Source organism: Mixophyes fleayi, chromosome 5 (genome assembly GCF_038048845.1).
Source record: "Mixophyes fleayi isolate aMixFle1 chromosome 5, aMixFle1.hap1, whole genome shotgun sequence".
In the NCBI taxonomy this organism is placed as follows: domain Eukaryota; kingdom Metazoa; phylum Chordata; class Amphibia; order Anura; family Limnodynastidae; genus Mixophyes; species Mixophyes fleayi.
In genome coordinates, this window is record NC_134406.1 from 272,041,616 (window position 1) to 272,056,093 (window position 14,478).

At 39.3% G+C, this 14,478-nt stretch overlaps 1 protein-coding gene across 1 annotated transcript in view; it reads right to left on the minus strand.

Annotated features, from left to right (window-relative positions):
* WNT3A (Wnt family member 3A) overlaps positions 1 to 14,478 on the minus strand; it is a 76,120-nt gene that overhangs the window by 1,673 nt on the left and 59,969 nt on the right. Inside the window, exon 3 of the mRNA XM_075214146.1 lies at positions 539 to 804. Coding sequence (XP_075070247.1) covers positions 539 to 804 — 266 coding nt within the window. The remainder of the gene's footprint in view (positions 1 to 538; positions 805 to 14,478) is intronic.

The following is a 14,478-nucleotide window of genomic DNA, read 5'->3' on the forward strand; positions in this document are numbered from 1 at the left end:
CAGGGGCGTGTCTGTAATGAGCTACACTGAGACAGCTGCCTTGGCAGCAGGTTTTGGTGGAAGAGGCAGTGAAATGTCTAAATTCCCCCCCCCCCCCCTCTTTAGCTGCAGAGCACACAGGTGACGGGGTCTGCAGTGCCGCCCCCACTCCTTTCCCAGGCTCCCCTGAGATCCTGTGCTGTGGAAGAAGCTCTGTTCTGTTCAGGAGGTGAACAGAGCATTGCTGGGCCCCTACTCAAATCGTGCTAAGCGCCCATTGTTATGCTGTTCATGACTCTTTGGTGCAGGGGCAGATTGTGGCATCTATGAATGTTTTGAAGCATGGAATAGGATAATCATGAAAATTGCATCTAATAACATATGCAAATACAATTGCAACAGATATGTAGTATAAGAGAAGTGGGAATATGTAGTTCATTCAAAAAAGGTCTGTATTAAACTAGGGACGTTATCAGGGATCAATGGCAAAATCCTAGAAATTACCAGTGATTCCTGACATCAATGACATTACAACAATACACGGAACAGAAGAGCTTACTGTTCTTCCTGCCTCATTGTTATGTCTGTTCATAGCCGAACGAGCGTCTGGTCTGTTCTCTCTGGCGTCTGCGAATTCTCGAGACACCATGCTTCCGAAATCCATATCTTCGCTGCAGCCACCCCACTTCCAGCCTTCTCCCGGCGGACCCTTGTGATGGTTGTCACAACCGCAGATGTTTGCCGTCCCCTCAGCGCAAGCTCTGGTTACAGCAAAGGCAACGCCGGCTGAGGCGATGGCGTGGACAAAGGAAGACTCTCTTGTCGCTGTGAAGGAATAAATTAAATGAATTAGATTCTGAGGTCATCTCTCTGGGCGGCCGATTTAGTAACGTATAAAATCTATAAGAGTGGTGGAACTTTTTTTAAAATGTGAAATGTGTGTCTGGATTATAAAATAGGAACTGGGAATCAACACAGTTATTATACATTTTTGATGTCCAACGATATCAACAAGAAATCAAATGAAGCTCCAGACATAAGAGGATTTGTCCTAGCAGACATAGGGGATTTGTTTTATTAATAATGTATGTTTATTAAATTTTTCTGCATATAAAATAAAACCAAAACAACACCATGCTCTCCTTCTATACCATCCCACTTCAATAAAACAACATACTCATCATTATCATCATCATTTATTTATATAGCGCCAACATATTCCGTAGCGCTTTACAATTGGGGACAAACATAGTAAACTAAAAAACAAGCTGGGTAAAACAGACAAAGAGGTGAGAAGGCCCTGCTCGCAAGCTTACAATCTATGGGACAATGGGAGATTGACACATGAGGTTAAGTCTACCTTTTCAGTTGGCCCAGCCAGACTGCAAAGGTGAAAGTGACTCGTAAGCTAAATGATCCTATCACACAACAATGTTGGTCAATTGGTAGTTGTATAACAGGTGGTAATAGGGTAATGTAGTGAGGTTAAGAGGGGGGTTGAGGAATATTATAAGCTTGTCTGAAGAGTTGGGTTTTCAGAAAACGCTTGAAAGCTTGTAGACTAGAGGAGAATCTTAATGTGCGAGGGAGAGAATTCCATAGAGTGGGTGCAGCCTGAAAAAAGTCCTGTAACCGGGAATGGTAGGATGTAATGAGGGTGGATGAGAGACGCAGATCTTGTGCAGAACGGAGTTGCCGAGTTGGGAGATACTTTGAGACAAGAGAGGAGATGTATGTTGGTGCAGCTTTGTTGATGGCCTTGTAGGTTAGTAAAAGTATTTTATATTGGATTTGGTAAAAAACAGGCAACCCGTGTAGAGACATACAGAGTGATTCAACAGAGGAATAACGATTTGCAAGGAAAATCAGTCTTGCCGCAGCGTGCAAAATAGATTGTAGGAGTTTGAGTCTGGTTTGGGGAAGACCAGTAAGGAGGGAATTGCAATAGTCAATGCGGGAATGATAAGTGCATGAATTAAGGTTTTTGCAGTGTCTTGTGTGAGATATGTGCGAATTCTGGAAATGTTACTGGAAATATACTGACACAGAAGCAAAAATATTAATTAGTTAATTATTAATAAGGTCTCATACCAGTTAGAATAGTGATAACTTTGTGTAATCCTATACAAATGATAATGGCAATATAGTCACTTTTGATACTATAGGAGTATTGTGCAAGAAATAAGTATTGTAAAGACACTAAATACATTAAATTACAGACATAGAAACCTGTCTTAGTAATTACCAGCATAGGGGAGTGCCAATGCAGCATCCAACCAGTACTAATGAAAGCACACGTGTATGACCACTCCTGTACCACTTTATTACATGACACTCATTAGTGAGCTCAGGGGGGTTTCCTTTATAGAACATTATTTCTGGTGTGTAAAATGTTGTTTTTGGAAAGGGAAATAAACATATTTTTGTCTAAAAGAAAGAGTGACAAGATGCTAATATTCAAACTAGGACCTTCAGACAATCCAAGATTCCAACAATACCGACCAACTGTTGGAATACTGCAACTCCCATAATCATCCGCTAATAGCTGAATTGTGATTGTTGAAAAGTAACAGAATAAAGCGCATGCTGCACCCACAGAATGAAACGCGTTTCACCCATAGGGTTTGGACACAATTATTGTTCAGCTTTCAGTTATGTCTGTATCTACAATGCTGAAGACTACCAGTAGCCAGTGCCACCCAGGACGCAGATGACATCCCTATTACCTGTTTCCGTTAAGCACACTCTTATTTCACATAGTACTTTTAGCACATTATTTATTATCTTAGGAGCCCTGTTTAGTTGGCAATTGTCCTTAGTTCCCAGTGACAATCCTGCATTTCAAAACATATTTCAATATTGACTGCACAATAAAATTCCCTGTTTTGTGTGTTAGATACAATCCTCACCATGGGCCTGATTCATTAAGGATCTTAACTTGAGAAACTTCTTATTTCAGTCTCCTGGACAAAACCATGTTACAATGCAAGGGGTGCAAATTAGTATTCTGTTTTGCACGGAAGTTAAATACTGACTGTTTTTTCATGTAGCACACAAATATCAACTTTAAATTTCAGTCTACAAATAAGCTATCAAGTATTTGTGTGCTACATGAAAAAACAGTCACTAAACTTATGTGCAAAACAGAATACTAATTTGCACCCCTTGCATTGTAACATGGTTTTGTCCAGGAGACTGAAATAAGAGGTTTCTCAAGTTAAAATCCTTAATGAATCAGGCCCCATCTGTTTTTATTTATTTTATGTACTTAAGATGTTAATATTTATTGGAAAATTGCAATATTATCACATTCAGTAACCATGACATGATGGGATTTGTAGTACTCCAAGCTCTACCAGACAGTATGGCGTGGAGCCTGTGTGGATCCAACGGGTGAGCAACAAAGTGTCCCTTGAAAAATATTTTAAAATGTTGGCAACAGTGTCCCTGTGTCACTACACTATTTAAACAATGCACAGTATATATTAATAGCTTATATATGTCTAATTAAATTGCATTGTGTGTTACTTTCCACTACCTATTAATGACACTATTTGTACCCTGACAATGGGGCTTAGAGACAAGTGCTAAAAATACCATTACCCTGAGTTGAACCCAGAAAATTTCCGGATCATCCCCATCAGCTTCAAATCCGCAGGGCTGTTGCCTGTAATGAAGTTATCAGCCGGGGATATTGCTGCTGCCAGGGATTATAAATGTTCACAAGAGCAAATAAAATTATGACAGCAAATATTTCTCACTGAGACCAGAGGGAGAGTGGAAACAGATTGGAACTTGCTCGAGAAAGAGACTGCACTGGAAGCGGATGAGTTTTATACAGTGGCCTGTCCTGTTCTCAAGCCCTCCAGCAGTGAAAGGGTGTGGACAGCATTTTGGCTGAAGCCAAGTAGAACATACCTGTGTAATGCACTTAATTCCTGGGCACCGATCCATGATGACAACTGCTGGGAAGTAAACACGGACTATAGGCAGCAGCTAAGGATTTCTATAAGTGGAGATCATGCATTCTCCACCGACCTGCACATTGCAGAACCATGACCAACAATGAGATGACTTCGCTGATCACTGCATGATTCTGTCGATTTGTTATGTACAACGTTGTATATGAAGATCCTTTTAGAAATAAGGGATTTATTTGGTTGATAAACTTCCATAACAGGGAATTGAAACATGAAACACTTTCAGATATATTATAAAGCAAGATTGAAATCTTTCTGCCGCACAGTCTTCTTGAACTATATGAAAACCAATTTGGTCATTTTGTAAGAGCTATGGGATGAGTGGAAGGAAATACACCATTGTACTTTATGTTTTAGCAGAGCTGTATTGAAAATTTAGGGAACGACCGAACAGTGCATTTTACCTAAATGTTTCATAGCTAAAAATGTCAAGATTTTGCTTTATATGTTCTTATTCCAGTTGTACGAACAGTTGCACAGTACTACTTCTCCTGTTCTGTATGCTCAGAGCAGGGGAGGGCTGGCAGATTTCAGCCAGCGGGGCAAGATTCGACTGAGCAGCCTTTTTCAAAGGAAAAAATGCAGGTGGCCCAGTGAACCAGCCCAAGGTAGCCCACTATGGGACTGGCCGGAGGGCAGATGCCCCCCAGCCCAGCCTGCCCCTGGCTCAGAGTAACCTCACCATTTACTACCGGTGGGCCCTCTATTGGTCACTTACAGTGACTGGAGATTCATGGAAAGATTCTGCAGTGACACAAATAACCCAATAGATTATACAGACCAACTGAAGTGAATTTTACGATATACATTGTTTAGAAACTCCAGTTTGCTTCTTATCCCCAAATCTTCATGAACCTGAGAATACCATGTGCTCCCACTGTACGTCCTGTTAGTGATCATTGGCATCGCAATGTATACATAGCTGCTGGAAGCTGGAGGAGACGCTGAAAGGAGATGTCACGGAAGCTGTCCCACTTTCCTATACCTGTCCTGCTTCTTTCTTTCCTTTAGTCTTCCGGAGACAGATTTATCTCCCTGATTATCTCTAAGTGCAGCCATAGGGCAGAGAATAAATAATGCACAGTATTACATAGTCGGGTCTGGTCTCAGAGAACAACCCGCTAAGTCTTTTATTACCAATAAACCTTATATACGTTTCCACTGCTGTCTGTGGCTGGTGAGTAGCGAGAGTAGAAAGTGGAAGTTGCAAAAATAATATTACAACTATTATTACTAAATGTTGTGCTGTCAGCAACTGTCTCAACTAGCCAACCAGTAGCCAATTAAATCAATAATATGGTTACAGCTGCACAGATTGTTCAGGAGACAAATGTAGGAGGCAGTGACTTGTCCACTCTTGTGATTGTGTGACTAAGGAGAGGGCTGCATGTGACAGGGGCAGTGACATGATGTGAGGAGGGGAATGGAGGCAGCAGGAAGCCATAGACTGAGAGTTATATAGTGGAAGGAGCAGGGTCCCCAGCAGCACAGAGTATATCAGGAGATGAGTGATGTGTTAGTGAGGACAGGGCTGCATGTGACAGGGGCAGTGACATGATGTGAGGAGGGGAATGGAGGCAGCAGTAAGCCACAGACTGAGAGTTATATAGTGGAAGGAGCAGGGTCCCCAGCAGCACAGAGTATATCAGGAGATGAGTGATGTGTTAGTGAGGACAGGGCTGCATGTGACAGGGGCAGTGACATGATGTGAGGAGGGGAATGAAAGCAGCAGGAAGCCACAGACTGAGAGTTATATAGTGGAAGGAGCAGGGTCCACCAGCAGCACAGAGTATATCAGGAGATGAGTGATGTGTTAATGAGGACAGGGCTGCATGTGACAGGGGCAGTGACATGATGTGAGGAGGGGAATGAAAGCAGCAGGAAGCCACAGACTGAGAGTTATATAGTGGAAGGAGCAGGGTCCCCAGCAGCACAGAGTATATCAGGAGATGAGTGATGTGTTAGTGAGGACAGGGCTGCATGTGACTAGGTTACAGTAACCTTCAACATTTCACTGGCCACCGGGCCCTAGGTGGGAGCCCTAGTTGCCTGATGGATGGTGCTGGTCTTATACTCTGATTTTGCTGCAATGACAAATGCTCAGGAGAGGGGCTCCTATCAGTGATTGTCACCAATGTGTGTCCCCTGTTTATTATTATTATTACCATTTATTTATATAGCGCCACTAATTCCGTAGCGAACTGTACAGAGAACTCACTCACATCAGTCCCTGCCCTATTGGGGCTTACAGTCTAAATTTCCTAACACCCACAGACAGAGACAGACAGACACACAGACTAGGGTCAATTTGGTAGCAGCCAATTAACCTACCAGTATGTTTTTTTTGGAGTGTGGGAGGAAACTGGAGCACCCGGAGGAAACCCACGCAAACACGGGGAGAACATACAGGGCCTCATTTCGAGTCAGACGTAAAGTCTATTTCAGGCGCAAAGACTAAAAAAACCACTATCACGCATGTGCAGCAAGCACCATATCCGTCTGCATCTTGGACGCAATTAAAACTTGCGACAGCTTGTGGCTTGCTACGAGGAAAAGGGCGGAACCCGGAATTGTGAAGGTGTGACCCTGCATGTAAATCCTAGACGCAGTAAGGTGCAGACGCAACACACGTCAAATAAGGGCTAAAACTATGCGGCAGGAATTAGGTGGCGGAAGTAGTTAGGTAGCTGCACGGACTGCTTGCAGCTCAGTAGGTTATTATGTATAGGACGCAACTGGGGTTGCATGCCACTTGTAATACCCTACTAAGCTGCTGCACACTCCCACTCCTACACATCTTAGACGGACTTTGCGTCCGACTCTAAATGAGACAAACAAACTCCACACAGATAAAGCCATGATCGAGATTTGAACTCATGACCACAGTGCTGTGAGTCACCGTGCTGCCCATAATGTCTTCTGAAGTTCTTTTGAACAAGGTTCAGTTTGTCATCTTCTGCCTAAGTGAAATGTGTATATGTACATGTTAATTGTTTTTTTTTTGTTTTTTTTTACTAATATCTCCTTAAAAGACAACAAATATAAGTTAATAAATGTACCAACAAAGGACCACCCCGGGATCTCATCCAGTGGCGAAAAATGGTGCTAATAGCAAAAAACTCATAAAGAACAAAGCGTTTTATGGCGGCTATGTCCCTTTTTTCTCGCCATGTCCCTGACTTTAAATGTAATCATCTTTATCTGTACTACACATTTATGTTACCTAGGAGACGGCAAGCCTGTCACTTACACTGTGCAGTTTCTGCATTCAACCAGCGTGTTGCACCCTTTAACCTTTACTCCCACAACATATTTAAGCAATTTTCATACTCATTGTAATTGCCATTTAATGAGCGATGTGGAAGGTAAGCAAATGTGGCAATCCTTAAACTAGATTTGGAAATTGAAAGTGTTGAGGACAGCTCTCTATTGGCATCCACAAGATAGCTTACATGGAGCAACCTCATATAAGCAAGAAGAGTTGTGTGTTTGTGGGCAGATGTGGTTGCGTCCGAGAGTAGAAAGAGAGGTGATTTTTGCCTTGCGCCGCCCTTCGCAAATGACACAAATTGAATTTGGTTCATAAAATACAAAAATCAAGTCTAAGGTTTGAATTTTTCATGGGTCACATTGTGAAAAATGCTGGGGAAATTAGCAGAAGAAAATCCAATAGCTGACAACAAATAGAAGAGGATTAGGGGTGAAAAGGTCTCGAATTTAGCTCCGTGATTAAAAGGCTATCTGTTTCTGACAAGTAAAATTTGGAAACAAAGTTGCCTGACAATGGGATTGCCCTCAGCCCACCTGAAGATGGAATGCGCGGCTGTATTTGAGTGGTCCGATCACATGTGACAATGCTGCCCGGCCGGTATGGCAAATCGTCCTTATTACCTGCTGGGTGAATGAATCCCCTTTTGTGTTGGCACTGTCACACTGCATTAAATCCACAATAGCCAAAGATATTTTATATGAAATTCGCCCTCACCAGTGATTAGCGAGAACCCTACTAAGTCATAGCAACCTAGAAATATGCATTCGAAGGGCCCCGTTGTCGGCCAGAAGGGAAATCCCTATTCAAATGGTTTAATAAAACAATCTAAAGGGCGTGTGAATTGTGGAGAGCATTTTCACTTTTCTCTTTAGCTTAATCTCATGCTCTCTGAGATATTGTGCTTGGAGCATACCCCAGCGGGGAGCGGGCTAAGGTCTCCCGTCAACTCCTTTTACAGATCCTTATTCTGTGAGTTAATAATATACTGGTGTGATTGCCTCCCACAGAAAGGAGAAACACGTAATTTATCAAAAGAAGAGACCTCCTAACACATCCTAAACGGTAACAATTTCTCTTTCGCAGGTCACAGGTCGTAACCTGGATTTCGGGGGGGGCACCTCCCAGTCTTTTCGGCTCTTTAGTCGCGGAGGAACCTTTAAATATCTCACCTTCAGGGAATTAACCCTTTAAGAAAGATGCTGGTTCAGCCCTTGGTTGACTGGTTAAGTAATAGCCCCACTTGGCCGGTTTATGTAATTAAATCGAGTTTGTGCCATAGGACGGCCTTGTATGTTATTATATATGAACAATTCAGGGAAGCGAGGGGGTGTATGTAGGATATCCGTTATGCTGTTGAGATTGGTTATGCCCAGTGTGGATTTAGAATACTAATTATGAACATATGAATATGCACGCAAGGAAAACGCAACCGGCTAACACTTTTCAGTATAGCTATAAATCATTAGCAATTATTATCATTATCCTACCATTTAGTCTGGGAGAACTTCTACTAATTTACTATATTAAGGAAGTTATGTGTCAATGTGATCTGAAGTCGAAAGTTATTTGTTTTATTTAGATTGTGTTGCCCTGTTTAGCACAAGAAAACTAATATATTTAAATTAAAAAAAATAAAATTAAAGTATATACATATGGCCATTGAAGTAAAGGCAGCTGGTGTTCACTTTACTATTTTTAATTTAGCAATTTGTCGAAAGAGGGTTAGATGAGCCTAATATGTAAAGGAAAGTAGGGAAGCGCAAATTTTATGAAGATGGAAACTCCCGGCAAATTTACAAGACGTCTTACGATTGGCCGTGAGGCTCTGTAGCAGAGGGATGGCCCTGACTGAGGATGGCTAACATTGTACCCTGGGACCCCCTCTTGGAGCAAGTGTGCCCTGCAGCTTGCAAGCCTCACGATAGATGTTGTACTTTGGCTGTGGGTTTCCATCTTTCCTTTAAATAGAAGGCCTGCCAAGAAAGCGGATTTCACCTAACCTTTTTTTTACCTTTCTATCCCCATGCACAGGGTAAGTACAGCAATTTGTATACACTGGGCACACAAAAGCGTAATTAGAAGCGCAGTTTCATTGCACACTATGCAATGCAGCAGCAGAAGCTTGTGGCATCATATAAATGGACAATAACAATAATAATGTTTGGGCATAAACTTATCTGTCAGCAAAGTGCAAAAATGGACATGACAAATCTAAATGATATATATAGGATAGGCACAAGGGCCTGACTCACACTGGAACACAACTTCCATATATTAAATAAGTGCACGGAACTTGAGCATAGTTCTGACCATATTCAAGTCCGAGCAGATCTCAAGAAAGGTTTCCATTTGAATCTGGATGTAAGTGCACAAATACCATATAAGGTCAGAATGCAGAAATATTTTTTTACATGATAAAATCTATGAATAACTCTTAACGGTATATACAATGCGGGTTTATAGTTTATCTTAGTTGCGTACGTGTAGGCACTTACACCTGCCCTGTAGTGTGTGCAAATGTTATGGGCAAAACCAAGGGCACTTACAAGAATCCCAGGACTTGAAGCGGCCGCATCTGTGTTAGAACGCCCTAGGCACGCCATTTCTTGCATGGCCTTCGTTAATTCAACCCTTCCCTCCCCCATTCAGTCCTTCAAGTCGTGGACATTCGTAAGTGTCCTTTGCATTCGGACATGAACTACATGCTATTGCGTTCATTGGCATAAGATCCATTTCTGAGCATGCACAGAGGTATTTCAGGCAAGATATACTATGGACTGTATGTCCGAACATTTATCAGGCTCAATGAAGTATAGACAACAAATGAAGCATAGATGCAACACATGACGTATAGATGAAACAAATGAAATATAAAATGCCGTATAGACACGAAAAATGAATTATAGAGACAACAAATGAAATATAGACACAACAAATAAATTATAGACACAACAAATAAAATATAGACACAACAAATGAAATATAGACACAACAAATGATGTATAAACAAAAAATGAATTATAGACACAACAAATGAAATATAGACACAATAACTAAAATATAAACAGAACAAATGACATATAGACACATCAAATGAAATATAGAAGCAATAAAGGAAGAATGGGTACAATAACAGTGATAAAGAAACAATAAATTATAGAAACAAATGAAATAAAGACACAACAAATGAAATATAGACACAACAAATGACGTATAGATCTGACAAATGAAATATAGAAACAATAAAATAATTATAGATACAACAAATGATGTATAGACATCAAATGAATTATAGACACAACAAATGATGTATAGACACGAAATATGAAATATAGAAACAAAAAATGAAATACAGACACAACAAATTAAATATAGACACAACAAATTACATAGACACAAATAAAATATAGAAGCAACAAAAGAAGAATAGGCACAACAATTGAGATAAACAATAAATTAATTATAGAGACAAATGCAATAAAGACACAACAAATGAAATATAGAAACAATAAATGACTTATAGAGACAACAAACGAAAAATAGACACAACAAATGACGTATAGACAACAAATGAAATATAGAAGCAACAAATAAGGTATAAACACAATAAATGAGATAAAGAAACAATAAATAAATTAGAGACAAATGAAATATAGATACAGCAAATGATGTATAGACACAACAAATGAAACATAGAAACAACAATTGAAGTATAGGCACAACAAATGACATAGACAAAACAAATGAAACAATCTGAATCTTATGTGACCACCATGTGATGGTTTTGTGAGTATCAATGTGTGCAGCAGTATGTAATAAATAACGGACTGCACATCATCTAGGATAGGACATGGAAGAAAAATTATATTTTCTGAATTTATATCACTGTAATTCATAGTTTGCAACATTCGAAAATATTCCACAGGTTACAGGCAACACTGTTGTGGCAGACCTTGGAGAACTACAACGTTCAGCATGTCACTTTTACGGAATGTGATTACCGGTATATTACTTCTTTTCAATTTAAATGCACCTTTTTAATAGCTAAATGATAAAGCCTAGAGAATAAGAGCGGATGTTGAGAATTGCCCATTAAGATGCAGAAAATGGTGAATATTACAGTTTGTCAATACTGAAAAATTAAGACATTTCACCGATATCCCAATAATGTTCAACAAACTCTCCATCATTATTGGACTACTAGTTCATAATATGTCAGTTCTTTAACAATACACACTATCAGGAGCATATATTATTCAATAAAATACAGAGTATTCCCTATTCATTATAATACACATAACACACCATTCATTATAATATACAGCACCCCAAGATGCCTACAATACTACACATCATCAAGAACATCCAGCAATCATTATAATGCACTTTATAGTACTACAGTTCTTTCTAGGGTAGTGGCAGCAACCGAAAAACAGAAAAATACCACAAACCACCCCACTGATACAGCATGAAACCATTTACCAAGGAGCCGAACTTAAAGCATCTTATTGTAATCAGGAAAGCTCAGAAATTGTGACAGTTTTTCTATTAAAACATTAGGACATTAAACATTACAAAGAACAAATATATCAGTGTTAGTAAATACACTTTATACAGATTGTTAGTGGCGCTGGGAGTGCATCTGGTCACAGCCCTATGAATACGTCTGCACATCCTGTCCTGTGTCATTTCATCTCCAGACACAGTTAGATTGTTAGCTCCATGTAACAGTGAAACAAGTACGTTCAAGTATATTCATTGTTAAACAACTTTATCTCACATGGAACACTAGTGTGAAATAAGTCTCTGCTTCCACTGCGAGCAATGCCGGAGCTCAGTGAGACAGTATGCCACACGTTGCTGAAAGATTCACTATGTCTTTCTGTCTTTTATTACTTTCCAGTGGTTTACAATTATTGTAGACAAGTTCAGGCATTAAATGAAAGAAAATAACTTCTGGGTAATATTTTAACTATTGTTCCAGGAAGAGCTGACACAGTTGAAATTCATTATGTGCAGCCATATGCCCCAGTATCTATAATACTTAATATACATTGTATCCCACTATGTACAATACATAATATACATTGTAATTTACAGGACATAATATACATTGTATCCATCATGTACATTACATAATATACATTGTATCCCACCATGTACAGTACATGATATAGATTGTATCCCACCATGTAAAGTACATAATATACAGTGTAATTTACAGGACATAATATCATAATCATCATCATCATTTATTTATATAGCGCCACTAATTACGCAGCGCTGTACAGAGAACTCACTCACATCAGTCCCTGCCCCATTGGGGCTTACAGTCTAAATTCCCTAATATAGACACACACTCACACAAAGACACAGACAGACAGGGAGACAGACAAAGAGAGAGAGACTAGGGTCAATTTTGATAGCAGCCAATTAACCTACCAGTATGTTTTTGGAGTGTGGGAGGAAACCGGAGCACCCGGAGGAAACCCACGCAAACACAGGGAGAACATACAAATTTGTTTCCACACAGATAAGGCTATGGTCGGGAATTTAACTCATGACCTCAGTGCTGTGAGGCAGAAGTGCTAACCACTGAGCCACCATGCTACATTGTATCATCATGTACATGACATAATATACATTGTAATGTACAGGACATAATATACATTGTATCCCAGCATGTACAGTACATAATATACTTTGTATCCTAGCATCTACTGTACATAATATATATTGTATCCCAGCATGTACAGTACATAATATACATTGTATCCCAGCATGTACAGTACATAATATACATTGTATCCCAACATGTACTGTACATAATATATATTGTATCCCAGCATGTACAGTGCATAATATACATTGTATCCCAGCATGTACAGTACATAATATACATTGTATCCCAACATGTACTGTACATAATATATATTGTATCCCAGCATGTACAGTGCATAATATACATTGTATCCCAACATGTACTGTACATAATATATATTGTATCCCAACATGTACAGTACATAATATACATTGTATCCCAACATGTACTGTACATAATATATATTGTATCCCAGTATGTACAGTACATAATATACATTGTATCCCAACATGTACTGTACATAATATACATTGTATCCCAGCATGTACAGTACATAATATACATTGTATCCCAACATGTACTGTACATAATATATATTGTATCCCAACATGTACAGTACATAATATACATTGTATCCCAACATGTACTGTACATAATATATATTGTATCCCAGCATGTACAGTACATAATATAAATTGTATCCCAACATGTACTGTACATAATATATATTGTATCCCAGTATGTACAGTACATAATATACATTGTATCCCAACATGTACTGTACATAATATATATTGTATCCCAGCATGTACAGTACATAATATACATTGTATCCCAACATGTACTGTACATAATATATATTGTATCCCAGCATGTACAGTACATAATATACATTGTATCCCAACATGTACTGTACATAATATATATTGTATCCCAGCATGTACAGTCCATAATATACATTGTAATGTACAGGACATAATATACATTGTATTGTATAGTAAAAACTATACATTGTATCCAAACAAATATATTACATAATGTACAGCACATAATATAGATTGTATTTTACAGTATTTAATATGCATTGTATCGCAGCATGTACAATACGTAATATACATTGTATTGTACAGTATATACAATACACTGTATCCCAGCAAATATATTACATAATATACATTGTATCCCACCATGTACAGTACATAATATACATTGTATTGTACATTATATAATATATATTGTATCCCAGCATGTACAGTACATAATATACATTGTATTGTACAGTATATAATATATAGCGGGGGCTTGCTGCCGACAGCTGCACACTGTGCAGGTCTGTTCAGCAGTGACAGTGTGCTGCCCGGCTGCTCTGATTGTGTTTTAAACACACTGCCACTGCTGAACGGACCTGCACATACTGTGCAGCCGCCGGCAGCCTTAGACATCAGAAACGGGGCGGGGCCTAAATAGCCCCCCCCTAAAATCGCCCCGGGTTGGACAAATGTCTAGATCCGCCCCTGGCATATAGAGTATATAATATACATTGTATTGTACAAACCCCAATGTATAAGCATATATTAGGCATAAGGTGACAGGTCTATGTGACATTAAACTAAATAAATATAAAAGGTAAAAAATGTTGTGTAAAC